The sequence below is a fragment of the Falco biarmicus genome, chromosome 3, assembly GCF_023638135.1.
Source record: "Falco biarmicus isolate bFalBia1 chromosome 3, bFalBia1.pri, whole genome shotgun sequence".
In the NCBI taxonomy this organism is placed as follows: Eukaryota; Metazoa; Chordata; class Aves; order Falconiformes; family Falconidae; genus Falco; species Falco biarmicus.
In genome coordinates, this window is record NC_079290.1 from 70,498,846 (window position 1) to 70,524,302 (window position 25,457).

The 25,457-nt window shown below is 43.4% G+C and overlaps 1 protein-coding gene across 4 annotated transcripts in view; it reads left to right on the forward strand.

Annotated features, from left to right (window-relative positions):
- Nucleotides 1-25,457, forward strand: part of CARMIL1 (capping protein regulator and myosin 1 linker 1) — a 238,815-nt gene that overhangs the window by 177,004 nt on the left and 36,354 nt on the right. For 2 of the 4 annotated variants that reach the window (XM_056331336.1, XM_056331337.1), the window contains 6 exons: nucleotides 1,115-1,221; nucleotides 4,049-4,481; nucleotides 9,691-9,769; nucleotides 12,570-12,803; nucleotides 15,500-15,634; nucleotides 22,625-23,675. In XM_056331336.1, the coding sequence (XP_056187311.1) occupies nucleotides 1,115-1,221; nucleotides 4,049-4,481; nucleotides 9,691-9,769; nucleotides 12,570-12,803; nucleotides 15,500-15,634; nucleotides 22,625-22,761 (1,125 nt within the window). In that variant the 3' untranslated portion in view covers nucleotides 22,762-23,675. Of the gene's footprint in view, nucleotides 1-1,114; nucleotides 1,222-4,048; nucleotides 4,482-9,690; nucleotides 9,770-12,569; nucleotides 12,804-15,499; nucleotides 15,635-19,282; nucleotides 19,430-22,624; nucleotides 23,676-25,457 lie in introns of those variants that run through there. The other 2 variants (XM_056331334.1, XM_056331333.1) reach the window with 2 other exon arrangements.

Genomic DNA, 25,457 nt, shown 5'->3' on the forward strand with positions numbered 1-25,457 from the left:
AAAGCATTAATTTGCATGCAATCTGTTGTCCTGGCTTAATGAGGCTAGGTTTGATGTTGACAGCAGCTTTTAAGAGTATTCATTTTTCTTTTTAGGGGCACAGAACAGTGTGTATTCCAGCTGAAAAGGGAAGCTGGGATTGCTCTGAGTTATCGTGACAGCTGGGAGATTCCTTGATTTAAATTGTTTCAAACTGCAAACGCTGCTATTCTACGGCATGCTGATTCCTGGTCATTAGTACTACCAAGAATAGAACTGGGTTGGGTCTTGTGGAGTCCTCCGTAGTCACCTAAAAGGTTTCCATATGGCATGTAAATTGAAGGAAGTCTCTCTACTGGTAATAGAGCTTTTCCATTTCAAAGCCACATCTAGCTCCTGCTAGACCACATGAGAAATCCTTCCCAGGGACTGCATGTTTCATCTTCAGGAGGTTGCAGAGCCACCAGCTGATCTTCACAGGGCCTTTGTGGTTGGCAGGTATTACTAAGTCAGCCTGGTTTAGATGCCTCCAGTCACCCACATTCAAAACGTCGGCATTGAAACCAAAGGAAGGGAGCAGGTTTTCCATTTTCATACACTCAGTGACAGTCTGTTCAGTTCCTTAAGTACAGCACCTGATTCTGTATTTAGAGTATTTGCTTTTGGGAGTGCTGAATTGAATGAATTATAAAAGGCTCTGTTAACCTGCTGAGGCTCTGTTTCTAAATGTCTAAATTCCAAAATCCAGAACATAGGTTTTTCTCTGAATAGGGAAACAACTAGCTGTTGAAAATACTTTCTTTTCAGATCACCACCTGATCGGGATTTAATTTTTCCTGAATTGCTTTTTTTTTCTTTTTTTAACTGAACTAGTGCTCTGTTCTCACAAGCCCAAGGCATTTGATTTGTGGCCTCATGCATTGCAGTATCCAGTCTGTCACTGCTGTTCTGGGTTACTTTGCTTTTGATATAATGCATTAACTGGCCTGACTAAAGGGGGAATTCCAGTGGTGATTTCCTTGTCTGCACTGAGGTTTGGTTGGCACATGCAATATTTATAATATCCCAACTGTTAATTATCACTGAAATAAATATGCTTTTAGGTTATTATATACCAGAGTTTTTCTTCTGTCAGGTGTCTGCTGGAGTGCCTCCAGAAGGGGATCAGAATGGCCTCATGGGGAGAGTGGATGAAGGTGTGGATGAATTTTTCACTAAGAAGGTGACAAAAATGGATTCGAAGTAAGTTCAATTTTTTTTTTTCCAAATAAATAAATAAATCCGAATAGCTGGGCAAGTAGCACTTCTAAGTTGTATTTGACTTCTGTTCCCAATATCCAGGGTTGCTGTTGTCAAAATCAGAAAATACCTTAGTAGTTAAGACATTGTGAATTCAGTTACCCCTCTCTTAGAAATTACTACTTTGAAATAACTTGCTTTAATATAGCATATGAGGAGCATTATTGACTAGTCTGTATTTTTATAATTCAGGTGACATCTTTTTACCCTTCAGTGGAGTTCATTAGAGCTGAAGGAGAGCTTTGTGTATTGGTTGAGGATCTCCTCTCCAGTGCTAGTAGTACACACAAGTGTCTCTGCCTAGTAAGGACTGCTGTTGGGCACAGTATTTTGATTGATGACCGTAGATTTATGTTGGTTTAGAGCACATTAAAGACATGTTTGACCAATTTGTACTATTCCAGATTTAGGCAATAGATTCATCTGAAAGATGTCACCTTCAGCTTTGTATAAGGGTTATACAGCTTACACAGTTGCTTTGTAGCTGGCTGTATATTTACAGAACCATGCATCTAGATGTTCATGCATTCATGCGTGTTCATGCACATATACACGCAGAGACATGCACACACACACAAATACTTACATGAGAAAACTAGGGCGATTTCCAGGCAACTTGGAATGACCCCTTCTGCAGTGTGTGTGACATTTTATTAAGGAAAACGGTAGCTGTTAACTGGTAGATAGCTGTGGCAGGAAAAGAAAATGTTTTAAAGTCACTGTGGGTTATAAATATATAGAGTGACATGTGAAACCATGTGTGATATACTATGTGTAGTGGTAAAATTATGGTAGCTCTGAAAAATGGGTTTGCCAGGTTTAAGTTCGGGGTGCTCACAGACTACTGCATCCTCCTGTGCTTCGCTTGGGTGCCTGCCAGCCGCTGGTTTCAGATGTCCCTGTGCACTTGGACTATCCCTGCGTGCCTGTCCATGGCCATGACTGTTGCTATGGATCCTTGCTCCATTTTCTGTGCCAGTGGCACTCTTTCCAGTTGGGGTGCTCTTATGCAGAAGTGTTACGTGCCCAGCTTTCCCCTCAAGCGTGAATACTCTGCATGTAAGATGCCTATAGAAGATTTTTACTGGCAGGTGGGTTGTTTTGGGGTGGTTGGGGTTTTTGGAGGGGTTTGGGTTTTTGTTTTTTTTTAAGGATAAGCATCTGCACTATAAAGGTGACGTCTCTGGGTTCCCTGTTGAGAAAAGAACTAGTTGGCACAGCCACCTTACTTCAAGCAGGGCCCTTAAGGGACAAGATCCCCCAAAAGCCATGTGAATCGTGTGGCTGGATCACTTGTTCTCCTCTTAATAATGAGCAGGTGCAAACTGGAGGTAGCACACTCTGGAAACAGAGCAGAGTGAAATCGTATGTTGTGGTGAGGTGACCCTGGCTGGATGCCAGGTGCCCACCAAAGCTTCTAGGTCATTCCCTCTCTCCAGCTGGACAGGGGAGACAAAACATGATGAAAGGCTTGTTGGTCAAGATAAGGACAGGGAGAGATCACTCACCAATTACCATTATAGGCAAAACAGACTCAACTCATGAGAAGTAATTTAGTGTATCACCAATCAAATCAGACTAGGGCAATGAGAAATGAAAACTAAATTTGAAAACGCCTTCCCACCAACCCTTCCTTCTTCTCATGCTCAACTTCTCTCCCGATTTTCTCTGTCTCCTCCCCACAGTGGCACAGGGGGATGGGGAATGGGGGTTACAGTCAGTTCATCCATCACACATTCTCTGCTGCTTCTTCTTCCTCAATCTCTTCCACTGCTCCAGCGTGGGGTCCCTCCCACAGGACACAGTCCTCCATGAACTTCTCCAGTGTGAGTCCTTCCCAAGGGCTGCAGTTCTTCATGAACTGCTCCAGCGTGGGTCCCTCCCACAGGGTGCAGCCCTTCAGGAACTGCCGGCTTAAGCGTGTGTCCCCCGTGGGGTCACAGGTCCTGCCAGCAAACCGGCTCCAGTGCAGCTTCTGCTAGGAGCCTGCTCCAGTGCAGGTTTCCCAGGGGTCGCAGCCTCCTTTGGGCATCCCCCTGCTCCCATGTGGGGTCCTCCATGGGCTGCAGTGATATCTGCTCCACCACTAACCCCCACGGGCTGCGGTGGGACAGCCTGCCTCACCAGGGTCTTCACCTGGGGCTGCAGGGGAATCTCTGCTCCTGTGCCTGGAGCATCTCCTCCCCCTCCTGCACTGACCTGGGTGTCTGCAGAGTTTTTGCTCTCACATACTCTCACTCCTCTCTCGGCAGCAGTTGCTGTCATGCAGGGTTTATTTCCTCTTCGTAAATACATTACCCAGAGGTGCTACCACCATCACTGATGGGTTTGGCCTTGGCCAGCAGCAGGTCTGTCTTGGAGCCAGCTGGTATTCACTGTGTTGGACATGGGGAAGCCTCTGGCATCTTCTCACAAAAGCCACCCCTGTTGCCCCCCGCTACCAAAACCTAGCCAGGCAAACCCATTACATACATGCATAGACAGCTTGGACAGAGCTGTGTGGTGTGTCGGAAACAGCTGGGAGCCCAGTGCAGATGAAACAGCTGCCTCTCTTCATTATACCATATGCAAGGCCAGCACAGAAATCCTCAAGACAGTATGATCAGTATTAATTGACCAGTTTTTAATGTAGAGACACCAGCTAATGACTGGGCCGGGGGCGTCATATGGATCATACAAAAGGTTGGCTTTGCCCAGGGTAAGTCATTTGGTACTATTTAAAAGAGGAGGGGAGTGGAGAAGAGTTTAAAATATCTGTGTTTTGTATTAGGAGACCATCAACTAAAAGTTCAGACAGCTGTGAGCCGAGTGAAGCAGGTGATGAGAAGAAGAAAAGGGACTCCAGGAAGAGTGGCTTCCTTAATTTAATTAAATCAAGGGGCTCCAAATCTGAGCGTCCCCAGACTGTGTTGGTGGCAGAGGAGCCCTCCTCACCCAAGGTTGCTGCAAAAAGTTCAGCTGTGGACACAAGCAAGAAGGAGGTAAAGCCTGCAGAGCAGAATGGTGGTACAGAGCGATCTGAGGAATTAAAGACACCAGATTCACTGGAAGAGGTGCAGCCAGATGATGCAGCAAAATCTGAGAGGGGTGACAGCAAAGGAAGCCCACAAGGAGGCCGGAGGTATGGAGTGCAGGTGATGGGCAGTGGACTTCTCGCAGAAATGAAAGCCAAGCAGGAGAAGAGAGCAGCCTCCGCTCAGAAGGTGAAGGCAATTTAATTTCTCTTGACTTGTTGAAAGAAAGAGCAAGAGCTAGGTGTCTCTGGGGGGGCGGGTTGGGTCTACAGGCTTGGTGGCTGGGGCTTGACACATCAGTCCTGCTTGCCACCAGGGTTTATGGTGTTCCTGCAAGAGAATTTCTCTCTGCTGTGGTGGTTGAACATGAATACCCCGGACAAGGGACTAGGCTTGGAACAGGAGATGCACCTTAAGCCTGCACTTTTTCTTCTCTTGTGGAAGAGGTGACACCAGCTCTTGGGCTTAATGTCAGGCCATCACAGAAGAGGACACGTAATAGTTTGCATGTATTACAGAGTAAATTTTGGGGCAACTAGTAAGCACAGCTTGGATATCTCCATTTTATATGATGTAAGGTTTGTTCACGTGTAATGAAAGTGTGCTTTAGAAAAAATAAAGCTAGGACAGACTTCACACCGCGTGCCCCCTGCACACCAGTACCTCAGGTGTTTGGCAGAGTAAACTACAGGGGTAGCTGTCTGTCTGTACACTTCTCTTTCGGAAAGTAGTGTAGAAAGATGGAGAGGTATACTATGTTTAAAGTCATATATTCCTTGCAGAGAAGTAAATCTAGCTTCCAAGCACTTTTTCTGACTATTCAGCTTATACTTTTCTTGTTGCACTCATTTTATTTTTATGTCCTTTTGTACACACCTAATTATTTTTAAGCCTTTGATTTCTGTATTTCAAATACTAACACTCAAAGAAAATAAGCATACATAAAAAAAAAAATAATTAATCTATTCCCAAATATTTGTCCAGATTCCCTTCACTCTCTAATTTTCTTCTCTGTGAAGTGTTGATGCTGGGCAGGAACTTTGCAGCTTTGCAAACACACAGACTGGAATATCTTTGTGTTGCTTCAAAGCATTATGTGCCAACCTATTTTGCCTGATGCCCGTTTCCCATTGAACTTCCCCCTTATCATCCCCTGCTGCCCCCCAGCTGCGGTTGGCATGTTCTAAAGTTACCAAAGGGTCAGCCTTTTTTTACTCCTCTCTCCCTCTTTACGGCACAGGGCATTCAGATACCATCCATTCCCCACTGTCCTCCCCTGTGATTTGGAAGGTGTTACCTGATGACAAAGCTCATCTGCAAGCTTTGCTGCGTTTTCCTTCCTTTAATATGTTTAGAATCGCTTGCTGTGACAAAGCAAGGCACCCAAAGTTCATTTTTACCTTTTTGTCATAGTCTTACAGTGCTTGCCATGGTGTCCAAACGATTCCTGCAGCTGGAGTCTTTTAATAAGCAGATTCAAATCAACACAGTAATCAATGGCTCATTGAAGGGATCCTCAGCATAAGAACAATTTTTCTGAAGAAATAACCAATTCCCAGCTTTCTCATTGGTGTTGAGTAGTGCCCATGAATAGTTTCATTGAGTTCTAAACCACCACTTTATCAATTAAAATGCCATATGATTTTAAATGACTGTTATGCTCTGTCTGTAATATAAAATACCAAACTGCTCCAGATGATGTAAATTTTTTACAACTGCATAAATTGTGTGTGCTTGGTGCTCTTCAGATTCTTAATACTTGTCATCTTAAGTTAGTCAGGTCTGGAATGATGACTGATGTAGAATATTAGCATGCGTAATTTTTAATTTTTTTAAGTGGAGAGAGTAAAGTCCTCTTCTATTGATGAGCTTTCAAAGAATTGATTGAAAACTTGAAGTTCATCTATCAAAAAGAAAAGTTGTTACCTTTTCCCAGTGGCATTTTTTCCCACCCTTTACTTTTTGGTTGGTTGGAAAGGTTACCCCTCTTCTTTCAGGTTTAATTTTCAAGAAAATAATGTTGTCGATCTTAATTTTTTATTAGATTTTGTAAAAATTTCCATTTACTGAATGTAAAAATAGGTGGGTTTGTTTCTTATTTAAAGAGTGACAAGAAAACTTAATTGAAACAGGAATCTGCATGCAGCAGGGCACTGAGTTATCCATTCTTACTGTTGCCCAGACCACACAAAGTTGAACTACTGTTCAAAATATTTTTTCACATCCTTCATCCAACATCACAATATTGAGTAATTTAGGTTTGGACTTCTATTCATGATATTCCTGAAGGTGAGAATCATACAGCGTCCTGATGGTTGAGCTTCAGAAGACAGCAACCCACTGCTTTTACATTGTTTAGGTTGGGTATGATGTCAACTTCCCTAAAATCTTTAAATTTATCAGAATTTCAGTATGATAGAAAATTGTGTTTTCCTTTAAGGTACAGATGGCTGCTTATATTCTGAGCTATTTTACGTGAAAACAAAGCCAGAAGGAATTTACTATTTCATTCATGCTCTACCACAGCCTTGTTACAGATACAAGTGATGAGCAGGTGCACAGTAGATGGAAAGATGGTAAATGCTTTTTTGTTTTCTTTTGCTTAGAATACGTGTGAGTTGGCATTAATGGTAGAGTATTTGCAGATTAGTGTTGCCTCTAGGTGTACATGGAAAGATCGTTTGGCTCCATCTAGTGTTTACAGACTCAATTTTTAAATACCTCGAGCAAGACCTGTGAGCGGACCAAGATCATCTCTGATCTCTTTATTTACTCTCGAAAGCACCCAGCTCCTGCAGTATTTCCCAACTTTGCGTGAATTCCTATTAAAAGTAGAGCCTGGTCTACATGATAAATCCACCTGCATTTATCTGACATGATTGTCAGCTTCTCAGCGTAAATTTTTGCAGCAAGTGTTTTGTGTTGTCTCGGGACCATAAGCAGTTTCTAATATGTGTACAGTAGGTAGCCAAACGTGCTAATATCCTAATTACATTTGTAAGTACTATATCAATAGATGCCAGCATTGGCTTTTGTCCTTGTCTGTGTACATGAGGTCATATTTCCCCAGGAGTCCCATAACTAGCAAGGGAAGGAGGAGTTATGGCGAAATTAGTTTTCATATTGTCATACAGCTGTAAAGTATTTACTGTAGCTAACTGTTGTGCATGTATCTTCAATATTTACATAGGAAAATGAGTGTTTCAGTGAAAATTCACGAGAATTCACATTCCGTGAAGAAATTGGTGCAAATTCAGTTCTCAAAAGTTGTTTTTCCATGGTATGGAAGAAAAATCCAGTAAGTGGGGAGTGGTTTTACTTTCAAAAATACATAGCCAAGACAGCCTTGCAAAGAAACATGCGACTTTAGGAGGTAGAAAGGTGAGAATTCAGACAAACTATCAATGACAGTGAGCAGATGGGAATAAAAACTGGGTTTTCACCCAGTGGTGCAAAGCATAATGTTCCTCCTAGCTTTGGAGGGCACTTTGTTTTGTCCATACGGGCACCGTAGCTTCCCATCCTGGCCCTACAAGGCATAGCATTTCTAGAATGCTTCTGGCCAGAAGACTTCATTGTTTGGCTTACACATCATTTTTAACATACAGATGATTTTATACTTAAAACCTGTAGAAATAGAATCCCTTGGAGTGTATAGTCTCTATCAGGGTAGTTTTACAGTACGGGAAGCTTAATGACGATTCTCAATAGCGTTCTCCTTAATGCAGTGTGCCATTTAAAGCATGCACCTGTACTTAGCGGAGAGGTCAGAAGGTAGCGTTACCTTGCCAGGTCTTACACAGGAATGGCAGGCACGGCATCTCCGTCCTTTTCTTTGTTGTATCGAAGAGAGGCTTTGTTTTAGAATCTGGGAGATTACATGAGCAAAATGGAGGTATCGGTAAATCTCTACGGCCAACCACACTCTTTTCTGCGTTGCCTCTCAAAATCTGCTTTTGAAATGCTTGTGCTGAATTACCACCACAGGGGAAAAATACGTGGTCAGTGTGGATATTTAGAGATTGTTTGTTATGTTTATATTTAAAATAGAATTTTCACTCTAAATCTGCCAATTTTTCTATAAGTAGTATGTGCTACTGCTACTTGAAACCATTCTCTTCCTTCCTACATTCTTGTTGCCCAATTTTTATCTATGTGGTACGCCTAGCAGTCTTTCAGATTGTAAGCTCCAAAGGACAGTGACCATGTTTGACGTACACTGCATGGCACATGGTGAAGGTTTCTGAATGCTACGGGACAGTCAGATCCCAGAGCAAGTCATGCCAGTTTGGTGTTGGAGCAGTAGTAGCAGTGTCCTGAACGTGGCCACGTGATTTATGCATGGGTATATAACCAAATGCAATGGTCATCAGCACAAATCATTTGTTTTAAGTCGTTTGCCACACTAACTGCCTTGAAATAGCAAATCAAGATTAAAGCTGCCTGCGAAAGTCCATCCCCACTTTTTTAGTTTCAAAAAAATCTCACTTTTTTGCTTAGCTTTATCTTTAGAAGGCTTTCTGTCATAATATATCCTGCACTTAGTTCTATGCGCTTCCTCTGTCCCCAGGTTTATCATTCTGCTTAAGCTTTGGTAACAGGTAAGACAGTAGAAGGAGGCTGGTTCTTTTACAAGCACATTGATTGCACGTCTAAGCTTCTGGTGACTACACAGGTTTCAGGCTCACAGAGGCTACAGCTGCGATAAAAAAAGGTTTTGCACCTTTTCTTTTGAGGCCAGGATGTTAGGAAATCTATTTTTGAGAATAGAAGGCTTACCCAGAATATCAGCATATAAACAAGAAGCCCGCTTTAGAGGTGCTGAGCATCCAGCAGTGCTTGTGACGTGTAGCTTTAAATATCTTTCAGTAAGTAAGGTCTGTTTGTTTTTAGAGCAGTCTTGTAAATAATGTGAGGGCTGGTACTTCTGTAGTTGCAGGTTTATTTAAAATAAGAAGTTATTCTTGTATGTGGAAGAGCATGAGATCTATTCAGCAGTCATATTCAAAATCTAGATCTTCAGAAAAAGACTTTATTTTAAACCTAAACAAGGAATTTTTAAACATGGAGCTGTCTTTGGAGAAAAGGCTGTTTCCAGCTAGCACCTTCAGTTTCAACTCCTGCACCTTAGGAGACCTGTCGCTTAGGCAGCAGGGTATCATTGCAGCTTTGCTAGACATGGGGAAGTATTAGTTACAAATTGACATTGTTTTCTTCCTGCTTAGATCTCCAAGACCTGAAATAGAAACAAGGAGAGAGAATCCACCGTTCTATTGCTATCACTGCTTTCCCTGCCTTATAGCTTCCAGATTAGAGCTTTTTTTTTTCCTAACAGAACCACGGAGTTGTATTAATTACAGTTATATTATTAATATGAGAGCTTTTCTCACTCTTTCAGAAACTTGGGAATGACACAACTCCCAGAGAGTCTTTTGACACAACAACAAGCTCAGAACGACTGGATGGAAGTGGTACAGGTACAGTTTGAGTTTCCTGGTTTAAACTCTTTCCAGAAAATGCAAAATGCCTAAACTCAAAAATCTCACTTCTTTCTCCAGATTGTATGCCTACAATTACCTGAGCAAAATATAAGCTTATGCTATGTGAAAAGGATTAGAAACAAACTCACTTTTTTGTACTGTCTTGGACAGCACTTCTCATGAAGACAGCTTTAGGGCTGAGTTGACAGCTCAGGTTTTCCTCTTGTGTTCCACTTTGCACAGAAAGGAAAGTACTTGGTGCGTGTGCCTGGGGGCACCTTCAAAAGGATGCTGATTTGTAATGGGATCAGCAAAACTGAAGCTGAACCCAGGAGCTAGCAAAAATGTCTGCACACAAAGAAGCGACACTCCTGAATGTATCTGATGACCTAAATGTGACCAGTTTGCAAGGTGTGTGCATGAACCAGCTTGAGTAGTCCCGGCTTGCAGCTGTTAAAGGAGAAATCTGGTAGGCAGTGGCAGCTGGCTCTTCGCAGGGTTTACCCGGCTTGACTGAAGCCAGGCCTGTCTGCAAAGCAGTGGCGGCCTCTGGTCACTGCACACATGCACAAAACAACTCTCCATCATGCACAAAGTGGAGTCCAGCCTTGCAGCACCTGCAGCACCTACAGCACCAGTCCCCTCTGCACCTAGTCCTGCTGTGCCCTTGTCAAGCTGTAGTCCTGGGCCCTTACTTAGCAGTGCCTACTATGCCGCCATCTCAGGAGAAGGTGAAATTCTGGTCTCTGCACACTTTTAGACGTGGCCAGTGAAGTGCTCAAAAGGGGGTCAGCTCTGGCGGTTTGTGTGTACCACATTTGCTGGACTGAAAAGAGTGGGCTGAAGTAGGAAATCCGGGTCTGATTTTTCAACGGTGGTGGTAGGTATCCTGCAAGCACGGCACATAGGATTGCCAAAGCATCCAGAAGCAAGGCTGAAAAAACAGGCTGAAATGAAAATCCAAATGTGGCCATCTTGGTTGAGCGCTTAAGAAACAGATTTTGAGGTTTTCTACCTTTCTAAAGCTAGTTTTAAGACGGTATATTCAGAGCATGCTGAACTCCGTAAATCAGCGCTTCTAAAGCCTGTTTCTCTTTTGAGGAGGACCTTGTGTACTACATGTCACTTCCGATATAATCAAACTGAAGTCAGAGGAGCAAGAATAGTCATTTATTGGGCCATTAAAATAGCTGGGGGTGTCTGGCCCCGGTTTTTCTCTGGTCCTTGTCTCTATATAGACACGTTTCATCCCCACCTCACTGCACTGTGCATGCCCCTTCCTTTTGGCCTCCAGCTGTTAGTTCTGTCTTTACCACTCTTGCCTGAGAGCTCCCCAAGGCTGCTCTTCACTGTTGCAACTACGGTTTATCTTTGTTTTGGGTTAATTTATTTTAACGTACTGAGTTCTAATAATATTAGCAGGCCTGAGGTTAGGAAGGCAAGAAAGAGAGTTCATGGAAAATTGCTGGATGTTGCTATAGGAAAACTATAGGTAATGATGCAGAAAGAGAGTAAGAGGTTTTTTTGTTCATGCCTGGGTGTTGCCTGCTTTTTTGTATGCACACACGCACAAGTGTAGAAGGTGTCCTGCTGTTTTGCTTGCAGCATGAAAGTCTATTGCATGCATGCAGACACAAACTCTCCCTGTCACGCTCTCACACAAATATGTATGTGCCACACAACTCTCTAGTTTGCCAGGGTTTAGCTCCAGCTCGGCTGAAAAAGAGCTACATAAGCTGGAAAGAAGTATTGGAGACTGGCTTGCAACAAACTATATCAACACTCCCCTCCCTCCCACTGCCATCAAAACGTTTGTGCTCAGCACTTTTGTAATGAGTAGGATTTCTGAATGGGAGTAGCAGGTAGGTAGGTCAAGTCAGCATCTGTGAGCACATATTTGGCTTTGCCAAGACCAGGTTACCAGTCTGCATTTCAGTTAGTCTGTACTTGTGAAAGTCCCAAGTTAACATACAAGTTCCAAGATTATTGTTATACCTGCTGCACAGCCTTCACAAGCCTTCAGCCTTCTGAAAGCTGCAGAGTAGGAAAGTAGGGCAAACATTTTGCTTGTTTGCAACCTACCGTCCAGCAGGCTTTCTACCAACTTGCACAGCTAGATAGGACTGATTTGTTGCTTGGTAGTCAGTGTAGCTTTATCTGTAAATACTTCGGTCTTATTTTAGGATAAACAATATGTTGATAAACTTGCTAATGTGTGGAAACTGTAATCCATATACAGTGTAACTAGATAAGTCAAAGTATTATATAAGGAATACTTTGATCTTGGCTAAGTTTCAGAATCTCCTCCAGAGCTTGCTAAAAGCAACAAATAAAAAGATGTAGCCTGCTGATCACACATTTGGGATTTATTTTCTGGGCCAGGATTTCTCTGTTGATCTTGGACACCCAGCGTTTTGTCTGTAGAGGCATAAAACAGCCAAAGGCTGCATTACCCACTAATCCATTGCTGCTTTCTCAGCAGGTAGGCTGTGCCATCTGTTCCCAGAAATCTGAAGGAAGAGTAAGGTCCAGCCAGCCGTTACCCCAAATATATCAAAAAGGGGGAGATGCCATCACCTCTGAGGCATTATTAAGCTTAGCATGTGTAAGAACTAGCCGTTTTAGATGCTTTTCTTGCAGTGAGTTTTTTGACTGAAATATTAGGGGTCCTCTTACACACTCACACAGCAGTGCAGCAGTGATATGTGAGCTATATGGTACTTCCCACGCAAGCATACCTGTGCACGGAGCCTTCTGTGTTGCAGGAGACTTTATTTTATGTGTCTATTTATTTTAGTGCCTAAGCTGCAGCAGACCCTTCCAGAGAGTCGGTTTGCCTCGAATAAAGGTGACTCCATCTCAGCATCATCAGAAAAAAATTCAAAAGCTGAACCAAAGGCAGAAGCTGGTGTAAAGGCAAGAAGTTCTTCCAATACACCGACCAGCCCAAAACCCCCACTGCAGTCAACAAAGCCCAACCTAGCGGGACGACCCACAGTGCCACAGAAACCACGCTCTGCCTCTCGTACTGGTGAGGAGCTCTTCTGGGCATTTGTTATCCCCAGCTGGGTACTTCTGAGTGTTGTTTGTGTGGGCTATGGAGGAGACACCCATGGCCACATCCTGGACAGAACTTAAATATAGAGGGACACGTTCTTCAGTCACTTGCTCTTGACTTGCATCCTTCTTTTCCACCTCCCTTCAGCCTAATTCAAATAAACTTACTAAAATGGTTTAGTCTGTGATCTACCTGAGGAGAAACAATAGCAGCAGAGCTGTTTTGGGTTAGCCTGCTTTCACGAAAGACGAGAGCATAGATAGCTACTTCAGCATCAAAACCCTGTTGTAGTAGCACTGATGAAAATATGTTCTCTAAACACCTGGCTCTAAATACTTAAGTCCTTGGAGTTTTCTGGCAGGCTGCTCTAAGCCCCTCAAGCAAATGCCTGTTGTTCTTAATAGCTTGCACAAACCGACTGTCTCTTACTCTTCTTTTCCCTTGTTTTGCCTTTGTTTCTTTCCTTATTGCTTTTCACTGGAAATAATGGTAAATGTGCTTTTATAAACTGCAAGACTGCCAGTTGAATGACTATTAACTTCTGTTTTGTCCTAACCTCCTGCCCAGATGTTATCTCAAGGTTTCCAAGAGTGAGGAAATATTTCAGCCTATCTCGCATACATTCATCTGTCTGCTATTTAATAGGCAGTGTCACAACCCCCTCTTCTCAAAGTACAGCCACTGCAGCTGAGGGGAATTAAATGCTGGTTACTGCCTCCCCGGTAGTTATGGGAAATACAGCTTATTAATTGCTTAGGACTGAAAAATGCGAGCAGGCCATCTATAAGAGCTTGCAGACATCTAGGCTTTTCCCGTGCTTGCTGTTGACCGTAAAAAGATGTTTCTGGTGAGGATGAGAGGGCAGAGGGAGATTACAGCCTCCTCCCTGCCTTTGATGTGCAACCTGAGCATCACGTGGTCTCTGCACTCCAGTGGGTAGGATGTTGTTCAAACACAGAATCACCCTCAGGTTTTAGATGGCTTTAAATTTATTTTATTGTCAGTTTTAGAACTGTTCATAACAGTGAGAGGTGTTGGGTAAGATGCTCACAAAGATGAATACAATAGGAAAGTATAGCTTATTTGGTGAGGCTTAATCTGTAAAATAGGCAGTGTGTTATCTAAAATCTTAGGTATCAGAAAGACCTGGGCTGTTTCGGCAAGCTCTTAGTTCCTGCGGAGAGAGCATACTGTGGGCTTAACGCGGAGAGTGATTAATATTTACTCATAATAGGCCAGCTCCTCGGGTGGCAGTAAAAGCAGCACCATCTCTGTTGCAGTCTAACTTCTATCTTAGTACTTGTAGTGACCTGCTGGCTAAGTACGGCCAGACGACGTGATGGAGAAGCCAAGCAATAATCCTATTTATGCTTTTGCTCCCATCGTTGTTCCCAGCAGTGGGGCCAAACTAATGGTAGCAAATTTTTGCTAAGTAATCTGTCAGCAAATGAGCGTAGCTTGGATGTCCACAAATTATCGAAGACTGAAAGTGGTTCCTCAGTAAACCACGTAACAGTTTTAGTTCAGAAAAATATAGCTGTGTTGGTCAGGCACTGTGCTCATCCGTATGTTGATACCAAACTTCCCAAAGCATCTGGCTTCACAGGCACATCCAAAGCATGGAGAAGGTCCAGGAATTGGTGTATCTGTTCAGATCGAGTTGCATTTGGAAGGTCATCACTTTCCTGTGCTGAAAGTAAAAAGATTGACTCCTTTGTGGTGACTCCTTAACAGCGAGCTAAATTCCTATTCATTTCCAATATGCTACTGAATTAACTTATTGTACAAATAGACAATACAGGTGATACTCTGAATTCCTTTTTGCTTCTATCAGTGCTAATGTCTATTCCTAGTTCCTCTGTTGCATACATATGCAACTGTTTACTCCTTGGGAAGCAAGCATACACGCAGTTTAAGTAATCCATTGTAGCTGTACTTCCCCTACTGTCCATAGAAAGGCTGTCTGGTGTAAGACTGAAAAGGTCGTCCTGTAAGGACTGTAAAGGTGGTAGTCAACTCGTCATACATAACACATCCAGCCTTTTAGAAACAAGATATCCAGATGGTTTGAAGTATGGATTTGCATTTAAGTTCCAGATTTCTTTACAGTCTAGAGGACTAGATTTTTTTTAATTATTATTTAAAAAATCTTTGCAGATGCTATCATGTTATGTACTGGCAATTTATTCCTGGAAGTACGGAGTTCTGTACACTATTGATGGAATTTGTTTCCCTGGTTCACTTCTATGCCTTATAACTGTAAACAGGACATCTATCTAAATTGATCAGTTCGTTATGTTTTGGGAAAACAAAAATATAAATAGAACAAGTATTTCCAAAAATCCATCCAAAATAATTTTCAGTGGTTCTTTACAAATTGCATACTTACGTCTTGCAGGAAATTCAGTTGGTCCCTTTTGTGCTACAATAACAGTACACATTAAAAATGCTGAAATTGAGATCTTTGCTTCGGCTATTCACCTGGACTGAGGGCCATCATGCCTTCTCTTGACATAATGTAAATTCCTGAATCCTCCTTTTTCTGACACAGATTCTAGTTGTTTCTTGTTTGTGTATTGTGTTGAGGTTTGGCCCATCATAACAGCACCATTTCTATGAGCTACAAAGCAAATGTAACTTCTCACCCTTTCGTTCATGGTACTCTACAGAGGATGCTCCGGAGTCTCCCTCCGGCCCCAGTTCCCCAAAAGTTGCCCTGCTTCCACCTGTGCTGAAGAAAGTTCCTTCTGATAAAGAAAAGGATGGTCAGAGCAGCCCCTCAGTCAGACCATTTCCTCAAGAAGGTAGGAATGTTGGTATAACTGTTGTCCTAGCGTGCTTGTCTTCTAGAATTCAATGTGTCGTTGTCTCCTGATTTGTTTTCATTTGAAAGGGAAGAAGGTTATTCATTTGGAGGAAAAAAGAGCAAGGAAAGTGTATCTGTTCACCTGTTCCTCATCTCCTCTACCCATGGATTGGTGCTCTATATTTTCTTCCTTTGGTCAAACCAAGTGAAAGATTAATCCCTTGGTATTAATAATATAGCTGAAAAATTAAGGGATGCTTGTGCTGTGTATATTATGGTTTAGTTTGGTCTGAAGATGCTGACTGCTATTGGTCACACAGTAATGTGAAGTGCAGCTCTGTGGTTCTGCACCTTTCCAGGGGGGCAGCCACGACTTTGTTCCTTGCAGCCAGCCTGTTGCTCTGTTTGTGCTCCTCTGTTCTGTGGGGTCAGTGCATGTGACTGAATTCACCTCCTCCTTGGGCAGTGAGTCTCTGTGTGCTAGGGCAGGGCTGAGTACCTTTTACCTACAACAGTAGGCTGCTGCCTTGGCTTTGCTGATTTCCACATGTGTGCTGCATTTCTCCTTATGCTGATGTGTTTCCTTGCCCACAGCTGGCTCTTTGAAGAGCTCAGGCTTTCTCTGATAGCGTAGGTTACGTGGAAAAGTAGCTGCAGAAATGTTGTTCAGCATGGCATTAGCTGGCACAAATGACAGTGTTTGAAATCTGGGGGTGAGACCTCTTCCTTCCTGGGACTGTCCTCAAGAAAGATGTCTGAGGTCATTGCCATGCCTTAAGCTGTGAGGCAAAGGGCTACTCTTTTGCACTCTGCCAGCAGTTTCTCATGGTGTAGGATGGAGGCAGACCAGTCAAGGCAGATACGTGACACTGGGTTATGAAGACTGAGGAGCTGTGCTGCCCAGCCCACCATTACCCTTTAGATGAGAGGAGGGGCAAAGCCATCCCCAAAGCAGGATGTTCCAGAGATATATTTTGAGAAGCTTCTCCCTTTCTCTCCGAAAACTACCATTTCATTTTAAGAAACAACTTGCCTCACAATCTGGGTATTGCTCTGTTCAGAAAATTGTTGCTGTGGTGGCTACCATTTGGTAGCACATGTGGGGTATTTGTCTACAGGTTTTGACTCTTGCTTCAGCCACCTGTGTGATGACTGTCATGGTTTAACCCTGGCCGGCAACTAAGCCCCATGCAGCCGCTCACTCACTGCCCTCGTGTCAGGATGGGGATGAGAATTGGAAAAGTAAAAATGAGGAGACTTGTGGGTTGAGATAAAGGCAGTTTAATAGGCAAAGCAAAACCCATGCATGCAAGCAAAGCAAAACAAGGAATTCATCCACCACTTCACTTCCCTTTGGCAGGCAGGTGTTCAGCCATCTCCAGGAAAGCAGGGCTGTGTCGTGCATAATGGTTACTTGGGAAGACAAGCACCATCACTCCGAATGTCCCCCCCCTTCCTTCTTCCTCCCCCAGTTTATATACTCAGCATGACGTCATATGGTATGGAATATCCCTTTGGCTGGTTCAGGTCACCTGTCCTGGCTGTGCCCCCTCCCAGCTTCCCGTGCCCCTCCAGCCCTCTCACTGGCAGGGCCTGAGAAACTGAAAAGTCCTTGACTTGGTGTAAACATCACCCAGCAACAACTAAAAAACATCAGTGTGCTATCAAAACACAGTGAGGCACCAGCTACTGAGAAGAAAATTAACTCTATCCGAGCTGAAACCAGGACAGTACCCACCCCTTATTCCATACCATTTATATCATGCCACTCTTTCCAGTACAACTTCATTCCACCACCCTTCCCATCCTTTAATATAATACACAGATATCATTCCCCTAGTCTATGGACCACCCCTTTAAAAAGGTCTAGAAAACGTCCACAAAATGTCCATTCAGTTCATTGTCCATGAAATGACAAAGTTCGTGACTTTGGGCTCCATCTGTTCTGGTGGTCACTCAGGAGAGGAGAGGGCTGTGCGTTGCACGGGGTTATTGGGCACCAAAGCCAGCTCAGGTTGGGTCACTGCTGCACTTGCACTTCTCTTTTTAAGGCTTGTCCTCTGTTGGTTCAGGTGGTTCCTGCTGTAGTAATTCCTATAATACACAACTCAGGTTGTGGTTACAACAATTCAAAGGTGTATCCATTACAATCTCCACCCCTGGTCCCTTCAGACCAGCCTGTAGGGTTTAACATTGCAGTAAGTGGGCTGCTCTTGTGTGGTAAAGGTAGCCCAGCAAAATCACCACAATCTCACTGAACTGTGTAGAGCTAGCAGGACACAACACACCCAAGGACCTCTCCAGTGTTGGAAAGGGCTGAAGGTTCAATGGTCCGTGCTGCCAAAAGCTGCTGCAGTCTGTGGCCCAGGGTGCGGAAAAGATGGCAAGGTGTCTTGAAGTGCCTCGCGGTGGCTGTGGCATTACAAGGGCTGCAAGGCAGAACGGAGCCTGTTTATTCTCCTGCCTTTAGTCCCGTCGGAGCCTGTGTTGAGACAGGTGAAGTGGGCTACAGCTTGGCGATCAGACTCGTTACGCTGGTGCCATCATGCTGAGAATGGTTGCAGTCAAAGGCTCTTGCCACAACAGACTCTCAGCTGCTGTCTAATAACTGCATGCGCTAGAGTCCTTTTTTTCTCACCAGCTTTTCACCAGACTGCAAGAGGGGACTTGTTACTACATAACTAGGGAAACAACATAATGGGACTTGTTGTAGGTGCATTTTAATGTGAGGTTAACGTCACCGTTTCTGTGCTATATGCCTTCTCCATCTTCCTGTCATAAGAGGAGACATACTGGAGAAGCAGGGAATACGGGATCGTAACTACAATCCTTCTGTGTTACAACAATCTCTCACGCAGCAGAGAATTGACAAGGGTTTGTGGTTTGTGGTTGTCACATCAGAAGAGGAACAATCACTTTATTTTTAAAATTTGTTTGCTGTTTGCAAATCCTTACCCCAAAGGGGACAGACACTGTGCTTTCCACACTCCTTGATCCCTTAGACACACCCCGACAGGCAACTTGGCCAAACACTTGGTTTTCTAGTTGCTGCTACCTCGCACTGTATGAATTTTATCAATAATAGTTCAGAAAGGCTAAAATAGGGTTTCCAGGTCCTATGGAGCTGTTACGTTTTGCATAAAATTGTTTGGGAAAGAGTAAATTCTATTTCTTTTGTTTGTTCTTCTTCAGGTTTTCCTTTTTCTTTATCACTGCTCTGCTTCCTCAGTCATTCCTCTGTCCTTGCTCTCTGCCGCCTTTCAGGCTAGCATGCTCAATTTATTTCTGCAACTGGTAAATCACTACAAATCTGCCTAAGTTAGTAAACCAAATTATATCTCCTGCAAAAGAGAACTGCAAATTAGATGTTTGATTATAAAATTGCTTTACGTTAATGAGTTTAACTGTACTTTGTGGGACAATCTCAAAATATGCCTCTCTCTACACAGTGTACCTGTAAGATCGGGCTGTGGCTACCAATGTATGCAAATACCGGGACTAAATTTAAGCAAGCATCTGGCATATTGATTACTATTCTTTGAACAATTGATTAAATGGGATGGATAAGTGCAAATATTTGTATTGCTTTCTGAACGTGCTCCTACAGAACAGCTTGGGGGTATAAATGAATCCTTTTTCCTGCTAGAGCAAACAGGAGATTGTCAAAAAAGAGATACAGCTCATGACTGTGCCAAGCCATCTGGCAGCGTGAAAACCACTTCGGGGCAGTATTCTACCAGTGCAGAAGAAGAAGCAAATGTGCTTGGGCAGAGGAAGGCACAGCCAACTTCTGGTTAGAAGTTTTAGTTTTTCATTGCGACGGTCCTTGATAACTGGCACTAACAGTCGTTAAGAAACAGTAATAGCAAAGAAGCCACGAAAGGGTGTGGGTAAAACCTCACGGGATGCTAATCATCTTTCTGTCCCCATGGGAACTACATGGTGTGAAAAATTTCCAGATAAGGAATATGTGTGCATTTTTTTCGTGGCAACACCGGTAACCCCAGTGCTCAGTACCATATAGCACCTGCAGCCCCTCTGCAGAAGAGGGCTCATTACAAACCACGGTTGTCCGTTGCAGTGACGCTGGCACACTGCTGTGTATGTACACCAGAGGCAGGCTATCCGCTGCTTTGTGTGTTTACATACCTTTCCTTTTTAAGGTGTGTGCGCTGAAGTATGTTAAAATATGTTTCGGCCTGAATATTGTTAGTGCCAGTTTCAGTACATCAATCGCAAAACCATTTGAGAACTGGGTAAATCAGATTCTTTTTAAACAGTACTTGGATTTTCAGCTGCATAAACAAACAGCAAAAGAACCCAAACCCAGCACTCTGATGCATGGTTAAGCTGCACTTCCTGGGGAGCAGCTTTGACTTGCAGTGATCTCATTCAGTAGGCTATAAAAATGGTTGGTTGATCAATGTGTTGTTAAAATATAAAAGCTCCCGTTCTCAAATGGTACATGTTTACGCGCTTCTCTTTGCCTCTTAAGTCCTTTGGTTAAACAATGATTCAACATATGACTTTTTTTTCTGAAGTATTTTAATGAGGTATTTGAACATCTTACGCAATTACGTTTACCCACGGTTTTTCTATTTATAAGATATCGTGTATCCTTTTTGTAACATCCTTAGCCCAAAATGTATAAACTGATTCCCTTTTCATACTGTAGAATCAAACCTAGCCCACCCAAACTTGGAATCTCTCCTCCCCATCATAATCAAATTATTATATTTTAGTTTGTTTTAAGCTACCTCTCTGATAAAGTGAGTTTCAGAAGCTGAGATGCTGCTGCAGATCAATGCAGGGTCACCTGTGTGTGGTTTCTTCGGGGCAAGGGTAAGCTCTTGTGGCAGACGCCTGCTTGTAGTATGTGGACTTGAATGCCTGATACATTTCTGAGGCATTCTGGGGGGAAACCACCTGTCTTGATTTATCAGGCCATAAACTAAAATGGCTGCTGCAGATTGTGTTCCAGGTTTTGGTTGAAGAGTGAATGAAGGCCAAACAAAGGCCATGTAATTACTGGGAATTGCAAGAATCGAGAATGATTCAAAAATTTCCAGACACCAGTTTCTTTGAGAATCCGGTGATGTTTGGGAAGGTGGAAATGCCTACTTTTTTTTTACATAATTTAGGTGTCTTAATCCTCTCCAGTTCTATTAAATAGCTTTAAAAACCTTTCTCAAAATCCTTTCCACTTCTTTCCCGACTCAGAAAGCCGGGATAAGAACACAAGCAGCATGTAGCTGCTGCCTTTCATTTTCTCCCATATTTTGGCTAGCACAAATAAGGAAACAGGTATTTGGGGCTCAGGAGAACTATTTGGGTAGCAAATGTGCCAGGTGTGCGGAGGTGGGTCTCTACAAGACATGTGCTGGATGTGTCTGTTCCGCTTTCATCACGGCAGAGATCCAGGACTGGACAATGTCTGCACCAAACAAAAACGGGCTAGAGCTTTCTGACCCCAGTTTTATGGCCTGTTGGCATGCACCAGCACTGCAGGGGGTCATGCTGGCCCCCCAGGGGTACAGGGAGCATCCCTGCTGAGGCTGCCCCAGCAGCTTGGCAGCACTGGCTCCCTCGGGATTCCTCTCTGCATTTTTCACATGCCTGGAAGACCCTAACCAGCCTGGCACAATTTGAAATGGCCACGAATATGCGTCAGCAGCAGCCTGCTGTGTGTCTGCTCCTGCTGCAGCTGGAGCCACACGTTGGTGTTGGGGCAGGCTGTCCCGTGCAGCGGTGTGGGCTGTAGGTGAGCGATGGTGTCGGGGCAGGCTGTCCCGTGCAGCGGTGTGGGCTGTAGGTGAGTGCAGGGAAGGAGAGGTGTTGTTTCATGGCCACTGCAGCTGCTGGTGCCTTGTTAAAGAGGTTAAAAAATTTGTATTAAAAAGCACAAATGTGAACAGGCGCAAGGATCAGTGCAAACCAAAGCCAGACATCCTTATCTGAAACAGGGTCTCGTAACTGTAACATTTAATTTTGTGGGGGTGAAATGAGATGGCTTGCAATGAAGTCACATTTAAGGGCCACTGTGTTTAAAGGTTCATTTTACTTGGAAGTATGAGATTTCTAAAGCTACCAATCACCCCCACTGAAGTGTATAACTCCTCTCTTTTGTTACCATAGCAATGTTAGACCACTGATTAGATCAGAAATCTTAACAAGCTTTTACAACCTTCTTTCCAATTTACTTGAAAACTTGTAGGTTTGGGGAAAACCTTGGCCTTACCGAGATTGTTTAAGAGTGCTGGTCAAACAAAATGAGCAGTTTGCATTTAGATCATGGGAAGTGGGTACGTCCTCCTGCTTTCTGTACTGCCAAGCACAGCAAGGTGCCGAGCCCGTAGTCTCGGCTGGAAGAGATGCAGGTTGGGCTCAGAGCCCCGGGGCTGTCCCCCATCAGGGAAGAGGGAGGGCATTGGGGCCTGGCAGTGCTGTTGGGCATGGAGCAGCAGCTCAGGTAATTTGGGTGCCAAGGTGAACATCTGTCCTGATTAAGGCTGCTGAGTCAAAAGGGAGAATACAGATGTGTCCTACCAGGGAGACAGGCCTGCCTGGGACATGTGCTGCTGCTCTGAGGGGTGCTCAGCGAGGATATCCACCTGAGCAGTCAGGAATGCACTGTCTGAGATCCAGCCCAGCTGGAAAAAAGAATGCTGTTCTGGTTTTGAAGTGGTGTGATCAGAAGAAAGTCTCCAGGCCATTTCTAACTGTAGTGTTTATCCATGTCACAGTGAAGTACTGAGCTTCATATTTCAAGTTTGCCTGCTTGCCAGCCAACAGTGGAATAAAGCTTGCTCAGACTCAGTCTCTCCTCTTTCACCTTTTTCTGGGTTGAAGAAAGGACCTATGCTGCTCCCACTAGCACAAGTGAACTCGGTGGGAGCAGGTCCTGTGTGCATGAATGACTTATTTTAAAATTACTTTTCTTCCTCTTTCTTCTACCATCATTAGCAAGACTTATTTCTGTTTTATACAGCTGCGAAAAGAAGCCCTGGGCAGCAGCCTCATGAGTTCCAGGAAATGAAGCAGAGGTCCTTAAGTAAAGATGGCCATCAGGGAAGCAAGTCCAGTGACTCTGGTGAAGAAGCAGATAAAGATTTTATTTTTGTTTAGCAATCAGTACAAGTGCTTCGTAGCGCAAGAGCTTTTCATAACAATCAGGGTACAGCAATCAGCAGCCCTTCTAGCCAGCTGCTCTTTCACAACAGGTACATTTCCATGCAGAAAACCTGATCTTCCAATTGTGATTTACAGTGCACTCCCTTGGCATTGATTCGGTCCTTAATTTCTGTTCTGTACAATGCAGTCAGTCCTTTCCATGCCTTTGCTAAAGCCAGCGATTCTTTCATGTATTCTACTTGAATTTCTCTGAAGCAGCTACAAAGAGCGCCCTGCATTAGGGCATTTAGAAAGCAAAGCAAATTAACTGGACACTGTCTTACACTAATACACTGTACAGCAGGTAATGTGTTGTACTGCTGAATGTAAATGTGTCAATCTGCACGTGACTTACCTATAAATATATTCTTGCGGTATGCAATTGCACATTGTAATTATATTAAAAGAGCACACTAATAAAATAATTTGTATAGATTATATATATTAAATGCTTGGGTATGGTTTTTACCTTCTCCCATAGGGAACTTCTTTCTTCCTGTTCTCGTACTGTACATAAAACTCCAACGCTTACATTTGTGTACCGTCAAAAAGCACAACAGAGAAGGGTTTGGATGACGTATAATCATGGTATGCTTCCACATTCATATATTAATGTATATAGTTGATTGGAATGAGGGCAACTGAAATTTTATTAATATTGGTGTTTTCTAGAGGCCTTCCTCAGTTCTGTCTGCATATTAGCTTCCTTTCAATGTGTAATTCTACGAGAAAAATAGTTCAACATGTAAAAACATTTCAGCTTTTGAGGGAGGGGGTGCAAATTTCACAGCTACCCACTTACATTACAGGTTGAAGGGATTTTATTCATATGTATATTTGTAACAATAAAAATGATTTTACAACTGAAATAGTAGTCTTTGTTTTTACGGCACTTTTTGTGGTCTTGATGGTCTCTGCTCTTTGAATGATGGCATTGTGTCAGGTAGACAAAATGTGCAGTGAAGAAAACCCCCATATAATCTTTTTCTGCTTCTAGTGAAATGTCTGTTCCTGCTGAAAGGGACACATACACATCATCTTCGTAAAACTGCTGAAAGAAAAATCTCTGCTATCTCCTCCCTTGGGATCCTTCAGCAAAGCAGCCTTCATATGAGCAGGAAACACCTGCTATCTAAATTCTCTATTTTGGTTCTGTAGGACAGAACAAAATTGTTTTGGTAACTCTCCCAAGAGCAATTTCCCTGACCCTGCTGCGGCTCCTTGCCTGGGTAGAAATGCTCAGTTACCTGTCTGTCAAATGTCCTTCTGTCTGATCCCTGCGCACATACCTGCTATTGCCAGTTCTATTGCAGTATAAAGGGCCATTAAGTCAAAACAGTAGCCTTTTATACCAAAACATCTCAGAAGCACTTTGTAGAGGTTTATGTCTCAGAAGTAGGCTACAAGGCTGAGGAAAAGAGGTCCTGAAGGCTTGATGTTCATACCTGGGATTTGCACTGTTTTGAAATTCTGCATTTGTCTAAAGTTAAGGGAAAGTTCTCCATTTTCACATACGTACATTCTTGATTTATTGAGCATCAGTGAGAACAAAAGACAAATGGCAAAGAAAAAACTTGAGATAGTTGTATTGGAAAGGAAAAATAATCCAGTCATAAATAAACTGCAATTTTTTTTTTCCCATAGGATATGGAAAAGACAACTGTCTGATTAGTGTAAGTATGCAAGAAGGGTTGTCTGAGTTGTTGGTTTTGTGAATTTAAGAAAAATTAACACGAAGGTTTGTGGTATTTATAAAAAAAAAGACTGACTTCCAATTGCTGAGAATTTCTCTTAACTTGTGCTTGATATCCTACTCACTAGTCATCATGTAATGAGTAATCATGGCAATAGCGTGTGCCCATCACCCTGGTATCAGTAAACCAAAGACCATTATGTCTGAAATGCTGGATACAAAGTATGTGTAAGGTAAGGAGAAGCTATAGTGCTGTAATAGTTCGAGTATAAAGATTTCAGTAGCCAGCAGTGTTTTTCCATAGTAGTTATGGAAAGCCTTTCCAGTCTTTATTTCAGCCATCAATGTGTTGTGGGTAGGCTGAGTGGTGGAGAAACAACTTTAGGGGAGTGCTAGTGTGAGCTCTTGGAGATCTGGGGTTAGTTTTTGTGCGTCTGTGGTTTTGGGTGTGGGGAGGAGCAGTAATTTTCATTGCTTTATTATCTTTCTGCCTGGCAAACCCAGCACTGTCAGCCCCACTGCAAAGAATTCACATTGCATCCGGAGTGCCCCCGTTGTACCTCTTCTACGTTTGAGAAATGGTGACTTTTGTTTTCAGTATCTTGAGCACATAGAAGCCTGGGTAAGTGCCAGCGTTTCGGGGACGTAGCAACCACTGTAGCTAGCCTGGTGCCAAGCCAAGCTGGTTGGGAGGTGTGGGGGGTCTGGCTCCAGGGGGCAGGGGAGGTGCTGCCTTTTCACAAGCTGTGGCCCCTCCAAAGCAGATGTGTGGCTGGACGAACCCTCCTTGTTTCTTTTGTTGTCTCCCTGCCTGTCCCAGGCTGTCTGCTGCCCTAGCAGGGTGAGAAGGGTTCAGCTGCTTTGATGGGATGCCCATGGCAGAGATCCCTGGAGCTCCTGGGAGGCTGCCACAGAGAGATCATCTAGTGGTACCACTGAAGACAAGAGCTGTTAGTTG